The sequence below is a fragment of the Trichomycterus rosablanca genome, chromosome 5, assembly GCF_030014385.1.
Source record: "Trichomycterus rosablanca isolate fTriRos1 chromosome 5, fTriRos1.hap1, whole genome shotgun sequence".
NCBI classification, from domain to species: Eukaryota; Metazoa; Chordata; class Actinopteri; order Siluriformes; family Trichomycteridae; genus Trichomycterus; species Trichomycterus rosablanca.
This window is the reverse complement of record NC_085992.1, coordinates 43,428,521-43,446,742: the sequence shown is the minus strand read 5'-3', so window position 1 is coordinate 43,446,742 and position 18,222 is coordinate 43,428,521. Positions and strand designations below refer to the sequence as shown.

Here is an 18,222-nt window from a genome sequence, read left to right as displayed (position 1 = left end):
TTGTTTAGAGCTTTAACACAGAACACACTATATTCTGCCACCTCTCAACAAGACAGTAGAAGTCAATGTTGCAGCATCACAGAGGTGAATTCCTTATCTAGATTTCCCTTTCATAGACATGGCCAGTTTTGTTTGTAGAGCTCCTGATCTGGCTGACAATGCTGAGACTCAAACATGGTTACTGTGGTTGTGGGCTAGAGCACAACATGGTATTTTTATGGTACAAGCCATAATAAGCAACAAGACTAAAAGGATTTGAAGAAAGGGGTTGGGTAATGAAGAAGGGTAATTAAAAAAAACAGTTATTCTTACTGTAAACATTGGGTCTGTCTAAAAACCTAGTGAGCTCTCTACATGGAGGTCATTCAACACGTTTCTGAAAAGAAGGCTGTCTAAATTCCTAGATGCCTTAAAATGCTGCCTACTAAGATGTCTTATTCAGACCAATATTCTGACCAAATAACAAGGAAGCTCCATATGCTTCCTCATCTCCAATGGCAATTCCAGCATTCAGTACGACCCGACTTTTCTCACAAAAAATTTGGCGGACAAAAACGGAGCAGCGAATGGAGCTACATTAAGTTTTTTTTTTTTTTTTTTATAAATGTGTACAATTTATTTGCAAATTCGGCCTTGTCAGTGACAATTTAACCATTTTTGATACACAGAGGGAGATGTTAGCTGGCATGCAAGTGGGTTGTGCCCATTGATTTGAATGGCTGAAGCTAACTCTATTAACTTAGTAAGCGAACACTGCGGCGGTAGGCGGGGACAGCTGATGATGTAATCACTGTCTAAGTAGTGCGTCTAAATAATCTGCCTTTTAAAGTTTAACATCAGTTAGAATCCTCTTTATTTAGGCAGTGACCCAGGTAGGCTGTGGCCAGCAAGGCAGCTCACTAAGATTTGATTCTAAAGTTTGGAGGCAGCAAGTGTTCCATGATGGACAGGCAAAAATAGCGGGGTTGAAAAGACCATTTTCTAAAAAGCCAAGAGTATGGGTGAAGAGTATTTTATATTATTAAATGTGGGCACAGAAAACCACATTTTCATATCATTTACATAAAGTCTTTTTATGTGTCAGGGTGAAAAATGTGTACAATTTCTAGCGCTGTTGGATATGACAAAGTGAATCACTTTATACAAATGCTATAGGGCATATGACAACAGGAATAAGGTTTTACTCTGCACTGTGCTGCACTGTGCCTGTTAACTAAGCTCAGCATGACTTAGGTACTTTTGTAAGTTAAAAAATCACGTACACACATTTTTAAAACCTTGTAATCCTGCCTGCCTGAAAAGCTCACCATCAGAGTCAATAGTTTCCTGCAAGGCATTAAAATCAAAGAAAAGAAGAGTTCAAGTGCATTGTTCTTACACAGGCTAATCTCACCCTGAAAACAGAGAGGTTTGAAGTCTCTTGCTCTGCCTCACCTTAGTATTGACATTACATCAGTCTGACTGCCATCTGGCTCTGATGGCAGCTGTTTGATGTATGAGAGAGTAAAATTGTAATCAAACAGTAAAAAAAACCCTCACCTTTCTGATAGTAAGAGTAGAAGTTTCTTGGCAGTGTATGCCAAAGTTTGTCATGGAAGGTATAAGAAGTCACCTAAGGTGGCATTCGGTGGGACGCAGCAATTTGTTACCAGTACATGAACTAGAGCAGAGGTTCCCAAAGTGGGTGACACTACTGGTGTCTGTCAAGAACTAATTCACAATCCACAACAAGGCTGTTGCCTCAAATTGAACATTGGGGTGGACCAGATCTACTGGTGTTGAGTTGTCCTGCCTTCTAAAACATTACTGCCATATCAACGACTGATGGGAACACTGACGGATACTAACATTGCAGCAAGATAGTGATTAGAATTTGTTTATTCCTAATTTTTACTTTCGTTTACTGGACGGATGGACTACAGTCAGTAATTGTAGAACTGTCGGTGTGTGTGTGTGGTTTGGGTAAACACTATGCACAAGCATTTCTCCACACTCATGCTGCTTGCTTGCAGACATAATAAAACTTATATAACTTAATATAACATATTGAAAAACAAACTCAGCAACTATTTAACCATCAGCAAAACCTGAACGGTTTACTGCAAAAAAGTCCAAAAATCAGGAGTTCACAATGAGAACTGCCTCTTCAATTGCTTCACATGAAATGATCTACATCTACAAAATATAAAAAAGAAATAAAGAAATTAAACACATGATCATTAGTAGGTTTAGAATTTACAATAGATTAAAAACATCCTAAAATCTATTCTGTAGCTTGCCTGTATTGTACACATTTTTGAGCTGGAGAATTGGTTGACTATGTGAATATTGCCTCAGGTGCCATTTGTACTATTGCGGGCTCTGCTGGTACACCTCACTGATTTGGAGAGTAGTAGGTGCTGCAGTCTGCCATGTCAATGATTGATGATGTTGGCTGACCAAGTAACTCAAAAAAGCCATGTGAATGATCCACTAATTCCTTAAATCTAAACTGATGACTAAAGATGTATAAAGTTTCTATAGAATTATAAAATAACTACATTAGCAGTGGTGATTTAGATGGATGTAAGTGCAAGTTTTTACAAGAAAAAAAAAAGATTGACAGGGTAAATGGATCACTAGAAATCGAACCGAAATATCAGCCAAAACTTCAAACTTGAATTGTAAAACAGCCCAGCAAGGTCAAAACATAAAAGCACTGGTGACTGGACAGCCTGAGAAAAGGCAAAAATCTTTCAATGTTGCTTGAAATATGGCTGCATACAGTATATGGTGAAAAATATGCACTCACCACTTCTAACCACCACCACGTCTAAAGTGCTTTAAACTATTTTGGCTACACCATTGATAAGTGAAGCATGCAACGACCTTAAACAAGCAGCAGAATGGGGTCATTCTAGATAAATATAAAAATTAAAATATATATAATTCAACTGTTTCTGTATTTTAAGAATCACCAGATCATTCTGGTCTTCATACCTGATTAAGCACAATTACTGTATTTGTTATTTCTATTTTTTCAAATGCCAGAACTGGTGGGCTAGCATATTTTAGTTCTAGTGCCACCTGAACGGAATGTGCCACCTGAATGTGTAGTAATGTTAATACTGGGTATTATTGGCTTCTTCTTTATAATCTCTGCCCACTATTTAGTTATTACATTCCACAGAAAATACTTCTATTGCAAAGCTATTACTGCAGTGAGATGAATATTGTATATATTTTACTACTATATATATACCAATCAGCTACAACATTAAAACCACATTCTTGTTTCTACACTCATTGTCCATTTTATCAGCTCCACTTACCATATAGAAGCACTTTGTAGTTCTGCAATTACTGACTCTAGTCCATCTGTTTCTCTACATGCTTTGTTAGCCCGCTTTCATGCTGTTCTTCAATGGTCAGGACTCTCCCAGGAACACTACAGAATAGGTATTTTTTGGGTGGTGGATCATTCTCAGCACTGCAGTGACACTGACATGGTGTGTTAGTGTGTGTTGTGCTGGTATGAGTGGATCAGACACAGCAATGCTGATGGAGTTTTTAAACACCTCACTGTCCCTGCTGGACTGAGAATATATCCAGCCAACAGCGCCCCATGGTCAGTGTCCTGTGACCACTGATGAAGGTCTAGAAGATGACCAATTTAAACAGCAGCAATAGATGAGCGATCGTCTCTGACTTTACATTTACAAGGTGGACCAACTAGGTAGGAGTGTCTAATAGAGTGGACAGTGAGTGGACACGGTATTTAAAAACTCCAGCAGGGTTGCTGTGTCTGATCCACTCATACCAGCACAACACACACTAACACACCACCACCATGTCAGTGTCACCGCAGTGCTGAGAATGATCCACCACCCAAATAATACCTGCTCTGTGGTGGTCCTGCAGTATGCAGAGAAATAGATGGACTAGAGTCAGTAATTGTAGAACTACAAAGTGCTCCTATATGGTAAGTGGAGCTGATAAAATCATGGTTTCAGTCTTGTCCTTTAACAGTGTGCTAGTGTGTATTTGTGTAGATTTAGAGCCTTTGTTGTATCATTTATATCTACTGTCTGCTTCACTATCTACTATCTTTCATCCAAAGCTATATTAAAAGTTCCTTATTGTAATCACCTCTCTACCATTGTGCCCCATCATTATTCTCTTTTAGAGCCAAATCAAATGGTACTTTAATTACCCTGACCTGTAACATTTTGCACTAACAGTATGAGATCTATGTGACATTACTAGATGAGCTGCAGTATTAGAGTGTTGGATTTAGAGATAGCTTGTGAAGCCAGCTCTAGTTGAATGGAATTACGGTGTGTTTCACGGCTATAGATCTGTACTGACGGAGAGTGAAATGCTCCATGTAATTACATATGAAATCAGCTCCTCACCTCAGCAGCAGTTTTATCTTTACATCTGCTGCCGTTCAGCCGAGTTCTGAGACTCATCCAAGTGTGAATATGTGAGTGAGAAAGACAGAGAGGGCAGGAGGTCACGAAGAATAGAAAAAGAGGGCAGAAATGAGTAAAAACTCTCATCCCACCCCTGTTGTAAATGATATTCACTGGTTCTCACTTTCAATCAGTACCTGCTTCATTGGCTGTGTGTGGTCACTTTATTGTACTCCATGGAGCATTTCTGGCATGATGGGCTGCAATTACTCTGAGTGGCTTCTGGTTTTGACCAAGAAAGTAAGGGTGTACATGTGCGATAGTACGATATCAAGGGTGTCGTAGCTCCCCAGACGATTATTCCTCTATAGCACAAGTGCTGAAGATTTATGGGCAGCAAGAGGGTTATAGTAATTCAACAATTATTGCAGGCCCTGGAATTAAACTGACAATTTGTAATCTTAATCGCCTTAGTGCAGCTCCCACCGGAGCTGAATAATCAGACCGGGCACAGACCCAGAGGAAATCAATTTACAGACCCCTATTCTTGTTCTCGGCCCTGTCTGACCATCTTTATTTTCTCCCTTTTTACCCCATTTTTGCCTGTATCCTCTTGCTGTACCACTTGCTGATACATTATTAGATATCTTACTTAAATCTGTCTTTCATATGTCTTTTATTACATAATTTCTCACCTCATCTTTGTACCCTTTGCCCCTTTTACTCCCTTCTTTTCTATCTTCCTCTCTGTACCTCTCTGTACATTTTGCTTCCTGTGTATCTGAATGTGCTCTGTACTAAAGTCTGGAATTGATTTCATTTCCTATGGAGTGGAACCGTTTAGCACAGATTGAAAATGGCATCCTGCTGTTGCTGCTGCATTAAGAGTCACAATTTAGCCAACGATTGTGTACTGAGAATAAAAAGGCTATTTGACAGTCTCCTCCCTAATGAATTTGGCTGTGGCTGAAAATGACATTTAGTGTTTGGACCAGAATTTGGAGTTTCAATTCATATTCAGGCTTGGGCAAAATACTTAGATATTACATAGAAATTATATTGGTCAATACAGAATACATCCTACTAATGTACAACCCCAAATCAGAAAAAGTTGGGACAGCATGCAAAATGCAAATAATAAAAAAAACACAGAGTTCCTTACATTTACTTTGACTTTTATTTCATTGCAGGCAGGATGAACCTGAGATATTTCATGTTTTATCTGCTCAACTTCATTTAATTTATTAATAAACATCCATTCCTGCATTTCAGGCCTGCAACACATTCCAAAAAAAGTTGGGACAGTAAAGCATTTACCACTTTGTAATGTTGCCATTCCTTTTCACCACACCTAAAAGATGTTTTGGCACAGATGAGACCAAGTGATTTAGTGTTTCAGCTTTTATTTTGTCTCATTCATTCCTGCAAACACGTCTTAAGATGTACGGGGTCGTCGTTGTCGCATTTTTCGTTTCAAAATTCTCCACACATTCTCTATTGGGGACAGATCAGGACTGCAGGCAGGCCAGTCCAGAACCCGTACCCTCTTCTTCCACAGCCATGGCTTTGTAATGTGTGCAGCATGTGGTTTTGCATTGTCTTGTTGAAAAATACATGGACGTCCCTGGAAAAGATGACGTCTTGAAGGCAGCATATGTTGCTCTAAGATCTCAATGTACTTTTCTGCATTAATGCTGCATCACAGAAGTGTAAATGACCTTTGCCAAGGGCACTGACACAACCACATACCATGACAGACCCTGGCTTTTGGACTTGTTGCTAATAACAGTCTGGATGGTCCTTTTTGTCTTTGGTCCAAAGCACACGGCGTCCATTTTTTCCCAAAAAAGACCTGGAATGCTGATTCATCTGACCACAGTACACGTTTCCACTGTGTGATGGCCCACCCTAGGTGTCTCAATGCAGTGTCAATGCAGTGCTGAGAATGATCCACCACCTAAATAATGCCTGCTCTGTGGTTGGTCCTGGGAGAGTCCTGACCATTAAAAAACAGCATGAAAGGGGGCTAACAAAGCATGCAGAGAAACAGATGGACTACAGTCAGTAAATGTAAAACTACAAAGTGCTTCTATATGGTAAGTGGAGCTGATAATGGTCAATGTGTGTAGAAACAAGGAGTTGGTTTTAATGTTATGGCTGATCGGTGTGTGTGTGTATATATATTGTGGCGCCGGCAAGTATCAAGGGAGGGGCGTCGGGCCGCCAGACAGTTACTTTAAGACATCCATTCATACACATAGACATTCACACAACAGACAGACAAACATAGAGCTGCCTATCCAGCCCTTACCGCAGCCACCCCATCCCCAACACTGGGCTACACGGCTACGGTAAGCCTGGATACCACGGCCGCAAGGCTTTCTGGGTAAAGCCCGTGCCGGCCCCCCAGTGGCGACGCTACAATATATATATTTCCAATTTCACCATATACTGCTTAGAATACCCAAAACAACAGTGAGCCTCCACTTTGAACCTTTGGGGAACTTCACTGTAAGCAGGCCTCAATGAAAACAAATGACCAAAACATTTTAGAGTGAAATGTAAAGCCCACTGACAGAGAACTTTGTCCCAGTCCCAGATTCTAGTAGGATATTCATTTAAAACATTTAACCAAACTCGTCATGATCTGAATCCTAATGAACATTGATAGTAATATGTGAAACTGGCAGTTGTGAGAATGCACCTAACACACCTAGGAAAATCTGAACAGGTTGAACAGAGTGGTATTTACTACCAGCATGTGCTTAATTGAATGCACGGCCTTCAGATGCTGTAAATATTTCAATAACACTTGGTACCAAATAGAAATACAGTGCGTTCAGAAAGTATTTAGACACCTTGACTTTTTGCGCACTTCAGTTTGATATTGAATCAAAATAATTGCAATATTTACCCATCAGTCTAATCTCAATTATAAATAATAATGAAGTAAAAGCAGATTAAAGAAATAAGACTAATAAGAATTTAGACTTTTTGTTGTGGCACTCGTGCAGTTAGCCATATCCTGTTTGCTTTAATTAATATTAAGCAATGTCTAGAAATCAATTGTAATCCATCTGGTGCAATCTGAAGTGATTTGGCATAATTTGGAATGGCACAAACCTGCACTCAAATTACACTGCATTATCAGAACAAAAATCAAACCATGAAGTCCAAGGAACTGTCTTGGCACAATTGTAAAGCAAAGATGGGGACTAGTCCGAGTCGCACGTAAGTCGCACAGACAGCGACTTCAGACTCGACTCGGACTCCTTTCAAATGACTCGGGACTCGACTCGTGACTTGCAAAAAATGACTTGTAGACAACAAATGTCAGCAGCATGTGTTAACATTAGTTACCTGTGACAATTAATTATATATTATATTCTGATCGTGTCATTTTCTGCTCTCTAATAACGCTCCAGCCGTTTTAACCCGCAATGCACGCAATGGGTAAGTGTTCCAGCCCGCTTCCTTTTACTGAAACAGCTGGGGTGAATGGAACGCTCCTACAGAATTGGCGCTAATGATTGGAAGAACCGCTTTCTGAACCAATCAGACCTTCAGATTGTAATTGTTAGTAAGAAATGCTGTTATTTGTATTTATTTAGTTTGCAGCGTCACACAGATGACGTGACAATTAAACGCTTGACTGGTTTTCTAACGAGTTAGTGTTTTACTTCACAACCAAGAAAAGTTTGGAGGTTTTTAATTATAAGCACATTTACAAAATAACGGATTCTATTTCTAATGTGACACACGCTTATAAATTTAATAGCATCTGGAAGTTAAGGTAAGCAGTGGTTATGCTTTTTTTTTTGCTGTGTCTTGGATGTTGGCCGCTGTGTCTGATTTATCGCGCGCTTTTGTTTTGCAGTCAAAACAAAATGTATCAGTTTAAGCTTTTAACCGGTACCTAGGAAAGTAAAGGCACTAAGTAAAATGGCAAAATACAGTCGCTAATCTGTTGTTGTTTTTTTATGTGAACTTACATATTATTTGTTTCTACACTGCATTTCCAATATATGTTTTGTGTATATTATATTGACTCATGACTTGACTCCGACTCTAGCCTAAAGACTCGTGACTTTACTCGGACTCTAGCCTAAAGACTTGTGACTTGACTCTGACTCGTATTTGACTCGACTTGTGAACATCTCTATTGTAAAGCTTCTTAAAGCTGGCTGTTCAACCAAATTCGGCAGGGAAATTACCCAGTGGTCACTCTTTAAAAGCTTCAAAAATCCTGTGCATGGATGGGAGGACATGTTGGATGGGCAACCATTTCTGCATTACTCCCTAAATAAGGCCTTTATGGCAGAGTGGTACAACAGATGCCGCTGTTGAGTAAAAAGCACATAACTTAGACCTAGCTTGGTGCTTACTGCACTACATGTGAAGGACAACATTAGGAAAAAGATTATATGAGATGATGAGACCAAAATTTTACTCTTTGGGCTGAACAGCATGCACTGCTCATTACCTGATTAATACCCACCCTATTGTGACACATACTGCTGGCAGCATCATGTTATGGGGGTAGTAGCCTACTACAGCTGCAATTCGGGGTTTGAGGTGCTATCGGCTGGCTAGGTGTCTACACAGACATAATTGGATATGTCTGAGGGGGATGACTGAAGCCCTGCGATGGATTGGGGCCCTGTCCAAGGTATTTCCACCACAATGCTGCTGTGTCTGATCCACTCATACTAGCACAACACACACTAACACACCATTGAGACATGGTGTGTCTCAATTACTGACTGTATACCATCTGTTTCTCTGCATGCTTTGTTAGCCCCCTTTCATGCTGTTCTTCAATGGCCAGGACTCTCCCAGGACCACCACAGAGTAGGTATTATTTGGGTGGTGGATGATTCTTAGCACTGCAGTGATAATGACATGGTGGTGGTGTGTTAGTGTGTGTTGTGCTGGTATGAGTGGATCAGACACAGCAGCGCTGCTGGAGTTTTTAAATACCATGTCCACTCTCTGTCCACTCTATTAGACACTCCTACCTAGTTGTTTCACCTTGTAGATGTAAAGTCACACAACACACACTAACACACCAACATCATGTCAGTGTCACTGCATTGCTGAGAATGATCCTCCACCTAAATAATACCTGCTCTGTAGTGGTCCTGTGGGGGTTCTGACCATTAAAGAACAAGGTGAAAGCAGGCTAAAAAGGTGTGTAGAGAAATAGATGGACTACAGTCAGTAATTGTAGAACTACAAAGTGCTTCTATATGGTAAGTGGAGCTGATAACATGGACATGGACATGGATGAGTGAGTGTAGAAACAAGGAGGTGGTTGTAATGTTATTGCTGATTGGTCTAGATCAGTTTGTGTCACATGATGGCTATAAATCTGGTAGGATGGGAGTTTCAGGCTATTGTATTTTTTTTAACTACTGTAAATGTGATGTTACAAAAATGTGGTTTGTTTACACCAGGTTTTGGAAGGCAGAATAAACAAGGCTTGGTACTTTTAGACCATGTCATACTTAGTGACCCTCCACATTTTTATAAACACAAAAATGTAATAGTAATTGTAAATGCTTTTGTTTATTCATCACAATCTTTTATTTCTTGCTTTTCAGGGCATCCTTCTATACGTCGACTTTCAGGACTCAACCTTTGATATAACAAAGTTGCCCAGTCGTCGGTTTGAAGCCATGGACCACTTCCAGAAGTGTTTCCTAATCATGAAGTTGAAGCTGGAGCTGGTGGAGGGCCAAAGGGCAGAGCAGAGCTGTAGGAGAGACTGGAGGGCAGTACGGGTTGATCTGGTGGCTCCTCCGGCTGAGCGCTACGCCTTTGCTCTGTTGGGCTGGAGTGGCTCCACGGTAGGGAAAAGTCTCTATTAATATTAACTACAAGAATACAGTTTTTTATAATAAAGTTCATTTAAAGCCTTTTATGTTTAATCAGGAGGGTTGTTAAGTGGTGATTCAGACAAGCTTAAAGTCTGACATTCATAATTCATTAAACAGTTGGAGGTTTTTATCTGTTCATTACACAAGGTAGAGATAAATGGAGAAAGTCTTGGCTGTACTGTTCTATTTTGCAGAAACAATCCCTAAACACTCCACCACATTTATTAATTTATTTATCAAGTTTTAACATCATGTTTTACACTTTGGTTACATTCATGACAGGGCAGGTAGTTACAGGTTACACATTTTCCATCAGTTCAATGTCAAACACAGTCATGGGCAATTTAGTGAACTCCACACAAACAGAACCCAGACTGCTTCACCTGGGAATCAAACCCAAGCCCTTTCCTGTCTTCTTTGCCTCTTTTTTGTTATTATTTTTTTTTTATTTAGCTGCTTTTTAGCAACAGTATTGTTCTGCCTTGGTTAAGCCTCCTGCAAGAGGGCTTGTCCCATTAACATCACAGGTCCGGGGTTACAGTTGGTACCTCTGTTACGATCCACAACACACACTAACACACCATTGAGACATGGTGTGTCTCAATTACTGACTGTATACCGTCTGTTTCTCTGCATGCTTTGTTAGCCCCCCTTTCATGCTGTTCTTCAATGGACAGGATCCCCACAGGACCACTACAGAGCAGGTATTATTTGGGTGGTGGATCATTCTCAGCACTGCAGTGACACTGACATGGTGGTGGTGTGTTAGTGTGTGTTGTGCTGGTATGAGTGAATCAGACACAGCAATGCTGATGGACTTATTAAATACCGTGTCCACTCACTGTCCACTCTATTAGACACTCCTACCATCATGTTTTACACTTCGGTTACATTCATGACAGGACAGGTAGTTACAGGTTACACACAATTCATCAGTTCAAGTTCAATGTCAAACACCTTAATGGGCAATTTAGTGAACTCCACACAAACAGAACCCAGACTGCTTCACCTGGGAATCAAACCCAGGACCTTTCCTGTCTTCTTTGCCTCTTTTTTTTTTTATTATTTTACAGTTTTTTTTATTTAGCTGCTTTTTAGAATCAGTATTGTTCTGCCTTGGTTAAGCCTCCTGCAAGAGGGCTTGTCCCACTAAAATCACAGGTCTAGGTTGACAGTATTTCTGTCACAAGGTGCTCACCACCCTGACATCATGACTTGTATTAAATACATTGGTAGCTCAATAATTATTAGCATCCTTTTAAAAGGTAATACTATTGTCTGTGTGATTATTTAGCCTAATCTTATACTGACAAATACTGTTTTGAATCTATCATATAACTTAAGTCAAGATATAATAATAATAATAATAAAACCCAATCATTAATACACATGAAACAACATTAAGCACTGGCCTCTCTAAAAAATCTCAAAAACAAAATGTAACTAAGGTATATCCCCATTTTTTAATATATATTATTTTATTTTTTTTATGCACCTTCGTCTCCCAATGTAGTGTAGCCAATCCGCTGCTGAGGACTATAATGGTCCAAGGAGGGTGTATATTCGCCTGACACACACTCCCTCCGACGCGTGTGCAGTCCACCAATCCCTTCTTATTCTCCTATACTTCTGTGGATTTGCGTGTGGTCGGTTGGGCATGCTGAGAGCCACGCCCTGATCTCTGCACTCCTCCACCTCTGTACAGTTGACCTGGGCAACCAAGGTCCTTGAGCATTGAAGACCCCACCCTTTATTAGTTCGGCCATTTTCCACCCAGCAAACTAGAGGCCAATTTTGCCTGCTACAGGCCAATTGTGCCAGCTAGGGGGGGCCCGGCCGACTGGTAACAGAGCTGAGATTCGAACTCGGATAGTTTAGAATCCCAGCACTGGTGTGCTAGCGGGATATACCTGGGTGTCATCTCGCTTATATTATACTGTTAGAACTTCACCTAATTGTTTAGTAGCTCAAGAAGCACTATTAGCAATACCTGTCTTGAATGTAAATCTGTTGGCTATTTGATGAGCTATGTATACCATATACGTAGATACACTGTGTGGGTATACAATTACTGACTAGTTTATTTGTTGCTCTGTATACTTTGCAACATCTTTCCACTCTATCCATTAATGGGATCTTATTAGACCCACATTGACCAGATAGTCTATATTTCAGTGCTGAGAATGATCAATTGCCAATCCCATTTTCAGACGTGTTGCAGAGTTAGTTGGGAGGTGATCATGTGTATGTACTGGTAGTTTGGCCAAAAGGTCTCCACAAGGTCTACTTCTTGATTTTGGCTTGCACTTTTCCCGACTTATTCATCATCTGCATATTACTGTCCAGTGTAATAAAAGAGACCTTTTATTAAGTCAAGCACTGATGTTGGACTAGAAGGCCTGGCTCACAGATGATATTGTTTTTTACATTTACTAAATTTACAGATGCTTTTATTAAAAGCAAATTATAATTGTAATTAAAACAATTGTAAGCAATTGAGGGTTACGGTCCTTGCTCAAGGATCCAAACAATGTTGGCTTGGCAGTGGTGGGGCTTGAACCAGCAAATTTCTAATCACTAGTCCACTACATTAACCACTAAGCTACCACTACTCCTTAGGGGAAATAACTTTACCTAACTTGTATAGGGTTAAGATTGGGGTCCTCTACAGGCCACTTCACACCAAATTCATTTAACCATGTCTTTATAACCTCACTTTACACACTGGGTCTTCTACAAAACCACTGCCACAATTCTGGAAGCATATAAATTATTTTTATATATATGATTTTTTACACTTGTTAGCAATTGTCGTGGCTTAAAAACCTAAACTCAAAAACTTGTTGGCATATCCACATACATGGTCATACGATGTTTTGGTCCAGGTTGACCAAAACTCTCTTGCCTTTTGTTCTAAAGTAGCATTTTGGGTGACACCGCTGGTCAAGTGTAACTACATCCTAGTGCATTGACTCAGAGCAATCCCAAGAGCAAAAGCAATACCAAAAGCAATCTTAAAATGCTAAGTGGTGCCCATACAAAATCAGCAGCCCTTAGAGATTCAGAGACTGCTTGAAAAAGGAAAAAATGATTGCCATGTTTTATTAAAAGAACTGTTCTTTTTTGCCAGCAGGTTGTTTTATAATGTTTATACACTTCATATTCACACAGTTTTCTCTGCTGCACTCAAAAAGATACGAAAATTTGGATAAATGACATACATTCTGTTCTTTTCACTCCTGATGAAATTACTCTGTTCCACTTACATATTTTATTTTCTTCCCTCTGCTTATTCATTTGTGAGCTCTGCAATGTCACACTGCCTTCACTTAAAATGGTTTGTAGATAAACAGTGAAACACTGGCCATGACCATTAAATAAATTAGCATAATACAAAAAAGCATGAGTCATTAGAAGAGGTTAATAGAGCAGAATTTAAACAGCTTTGCTGGTCTTGATAAGACCTTCTAAAATGTTTAATGTCAAACTGTGCATGTAACTGAAGCTTTCAGCAGAAAACTGCACTTAGATAACTATTCTAGATTAAAGCTTATAGTGACTGAGCCCTGGATCTTAAACACTTTACATTTTGGTGTTCTTTTAATAAAGAAGAAATGATAGGTTTTATTAGAAATAAATAAATAGATTTATAACTCTTACCTGGCTAAAAACATACACCAATACCACAGTGAGTGTAGAAACCACGAGGTGGTTTTAATGTTATGGCTGATCGGTGTATGCTTGTAATCAGTGTCCGCTATGCACATGTGTAGAGCTATATAGATACCAGACTGGATTGTTTTAGATTTCAGTGTATTTCTTTCTGCATTTCTTAAAATACAATTGTACACTCAGGCCATGAATTCTAGTTACTGCTACCATGTTCACTTTTAAAAGTTTTATCTTGTTTGATACAGACAAAATGTACACAGACACAAACTGTTAGTGGGTTTTTAAACAGCCAAGCGTAAATGTTACATTTAAAATTTTTTATTTAATTTTGTTGTTTTTTTTATTTTAAACTTAAAGTTATTTTAGAATAATTCCTCGCCAGTGTCACTGATTTAGTGCCAAGTACATCTGAAATTTACAGTATTTGTAGATTTGATTTACATTATTTGTAGATTACTAGAAACCCATAAATATTTAGTCCCAACACCTGTGTGTTTGATTAGGTATGCATTAGGTATCCACTGACATGGATCATACACTGATTAGGCATAATGTTATGACCACCTTCCTAATATTGTGTTGGTCCCCCTTTTGCTGCCAAAACAGCCCTACAACTGCGATTGACTGTGTATTCTGACACCTTTCTATCAGAACCAGCATTAACTTCTTTAGCAATTTGAGCTACAGTGGCTCGTCTGTTGGATCGGACCACACGGGCCAGCCTTTGCTCCCCACATGCATCAATGAGCCTAGGCCACCCATGACCCTGTCGCTGGTTTACCACTGTTCCTTCCTTGGACCACTTTTGATAGATACTGACTACTGCAGACCGGGAACACCCCACAAGAGATGCAGTTTTGGAGATGCTCTGACCCAGTCGTCTAGCCATCACAATTTGGCCCTTGTCAAACTCGCTCAAATCCTTACTCTTGCCCATTTTTCCTGTTTCTAACACATCAACTTTGAGGACAAAATGTTCACTTGCTGCCTAATATTTCCCACCCACTAACAGGTGCCATGATGAAGAGATAATCAGTGTTATTCACTTCACCTGTCAGTTGTCATAATGTTATAAACTACATACTGAAGTCAATTTTAAACAGGCTTTAGTGCAAGAGTGAGTAACACACTAAACTGCAAAGAATAGCATGATACAAATCAAGACATTGATTAAGGCAGTTATTTCTAATTGGAATGATGAAAGCTACTTCAGGAGCCATTTCCAAACTGCTGTATAATGTTAATTTAGGTTTAATTTAAAACATAATGGCCAAAAGTGTGGAGTTGTAGGGCTAGCAGTAGTGTTTCCTCGAGCAGCAGAAGCAAAATGAGCAGTTAGATTATTATTGGTTTATTACAATAAGTTAATTGGTACTTAAGTGATAATTTAAGAATAGAAGTGACTGGTCGTCTTTGTCTTTGCAGCAGTTTGAGAGGGATCTGAGAAGATTTGCCCGTTTGGAGCGGAATATGCTGCTTGACAACCATGCCCTCTATGACAAAACCACGGTACGTCACGCATAAACAATACACACACTGACTGTTCCCTGTCTCTCAAAAACCCAACATCTACTGCCTCCAGCATAAAAAAATCCACTTTGATACAGATTCTCTGCCTCAGGCTACGGTCCATTGTGTGTTCATGCTAATGTGTGGATTCACATTGTGTGGCAGCAAATCTACACCACTTAGGTTATTTTGTCATTGCAGATGTTGTGTTGTGCTATGATGGAAGATCTTCAGCTGTGAGAGGTTTTCTCTGTCTTATGTTCATGTATACACCGATCAGCCATAACATTAAAACCACCTCCTGGTTTCTACACTCACTGTCCACTTTATCAGCTCCACTTACCATATAGAAGCACTTTGTTGTTCTACAGTTACTGACTGTAGTCCATCTGTTTCTCTACATACTTTTTAGCCTGCTTTCATGCTGTTCTTCAATGGTCAGGACTCTCCCAGGACCACCACAGAGCAGGTATTATTTGGGTGGTGGATCATTCTCAGCTCTGCAGTGACAATGACATGGTGGTGGTGTGTTAGTGTGTGTTGTGCTGGTATGAGTGGATCAGACACAGCAGCGCTGCTGGAGTTTTTAAATACAGTGTCCACTCACTGTCCACTCTATTAGACACTCCTACCTAGATGGTCCACCTTGTAGATGTAAAGTCAGAGACGATCGCTCATCTATTGCTGCTGTTTGAGTTGGTCATCTTTTAGACCTTCATCAGTGGTCACAGGACGCTGCCCATGGAGCACTGTTGGCTGGATATATTTTTGGTTGGCGGACTATTCTCAGTCCAGCAGTGACAGTGAGGTGTTCACTCATACCAGCACAACACACACTAACACACCACCACCATGTCAGTGTCACTGCAGTGCTAAGAATGATCCACCACCTAAATAATACCTACTCTGTAGTGGTCCTGTGGGGGTCTTGACCATTGAAGACCAGGGTGAAAGCAGGCTAAAAAAAAGTATGTAGTAGAGAAACAGATGAACTACAGTCAGTAATTGTAGAACTACAATGTGCTTCTTTATGGTAAGTGGAGCTAATAAAATTGACAGTGAGTGTAGAAACAAGGAGGTGGTCATAGTGTTATGGCTGATTGGTGTATATTGGGTAGCAAGTGAACAGTCGTTTATGTCAGTACGTTGAAGTGTGGGAGCAGGAAAAAAGTGCAAGCACAACAATCTAAGCTATTTTGTCTTCTATCCACAGTGCATCTTGGTGCCATCTCTGAGAAAATAATCTAGCCATCACATTTTAGCCATTGTCAAAGTCAATCAGATCCCTAGGCTTAATACAGGATGGAGCAACAGGATAGAAAAGAATCCTCATAAAACGTTATATCACATTATAACATTATATCACACTCAGAGCAGCACTCGTGTACTAATGCCCTGCTTTTAACATTGTAAACACTGCTAAAACATTTAAAACATCATCAAAACAGACACCAACCCTAACCACAAGTGGATGTGGATTTTTATTCTAATGCAGGTATAATACAAGAAACTTGCTCTTTGTGTTGACTAGCAAAATAAACATAACCACACTGAAAGTGGAAGATAAAAGACAAAGAAATAATCCACCACTGCGGTAAAAAGTGTGTTTCTATTCCAAATTTTACACGGTAGTGGTGGGTGATGGGGCACCAATCCACCACAGGGCTTGAGTAAATTTCTAAAAAGCCAAAATATTATTTGACTCTGGATATACACCAGAACTGTAGCATGCATGAACTTATGAGTCAGGTCTTCTAAAGCCATTTTTACTCAAAATCTTACAACCCCAAATCAGAAAAAGTTGGGGCAGTATGGAGAATGCAAATAAAGTAAAAATGCAGTTTTCATTACAGTTACTTTGACGTTTGAACCTGAGATATTTCATGTTTTTTTTCTGCTCAACTTCATTTCATTTGTTAATATACCCCCATTACTGCATTTCAGGCCTGCAACACATTCCAAAAAAAGTTGGGACGGGGGCAATTTAGGGCTAGTAATGAGGTGAAAAAACTAAATAATTATGTGATTCCAAACAGGTGATGTGAACAGGTGATTGTAATCATGGTTTGGTACAAAAGCAGCATCCAGGAAGGGCTGAGTCTTTGAGGAGCAAAAGCCAGGGTCTGTCATAGTATAGGGCTGTGTCAGTGTCCTTGGCAAAGGTCATTTACACTTCTGTGATACAGCATTAATGCAGAAAAGTACATTGAGATCTTAGAGCAACATATGCTGCCTTCAAGACGTCATCTTTTCCAGGGACGTTCATGCATTTTTCAACAAGACAATGCAAAACCACATGCTGCACACATTACAAAGGCGTGGCTGCAGAAGAAGAGGTTATGGGTACTGGACTGACCTGCCTGCAGTCCTGACCTGTCCTCATTAGAGAATGTGTGGAGAATTTTGAAACAAAAAATGTGGCACTAAAGACCCCGTACTGTTGCACAACCTAAAAATGGTAGTTTACTAATAAATGATTTTACATTAACGACTTCATCACTGGGTTAGGATAGGGCTTTTATTGCTTTATTATTTGCAGATGGGGCGGCACGGAGGCTTAGTGGGTAGCACTGTCGCTTCACAGCAAGAAGGTCCTGGGTTCAATCCAAAGGTGGGGCGGTCTAGGTCCTTGCTGTGTTGTTTGCATGTTCTCACCATGTCTGTGTGGGTTTCCTCTGGGAGCTCCGGTTTCCTCCCACAATCCAAAGACATTCAGTGAGGTGAATTGGAGACACTAAATTGTCCATGACTGTGTTTGATATAACCTT

General features: G+C 39.9%; 1 protein-coding gene across 1 annotated transcript in view; it reads left to right on the top strand.

The window, feature by feature from the left end:
• The window catches only part of dntt (deoxynucleotidyltransferase, terminal), a 197,472-nt gene that overhangs the window by 110,256 nt on the left and 68,994 nt on the right, over positions 1–18,222 (top strand). The window contains exons 9-10 of the mRNA XM_062995251.1: positions 9,998–10,243; positions 15,371–15,454. Coding sequence (XP_062851321.1) covers positions 9,998–10,243; positions 15,371–15,454 — 330 coding nt within the window. The remainder of the gene's footprint in view (positions 1–9,997; positions 10,244–15,370; positions 15,455–18,222) is intronic.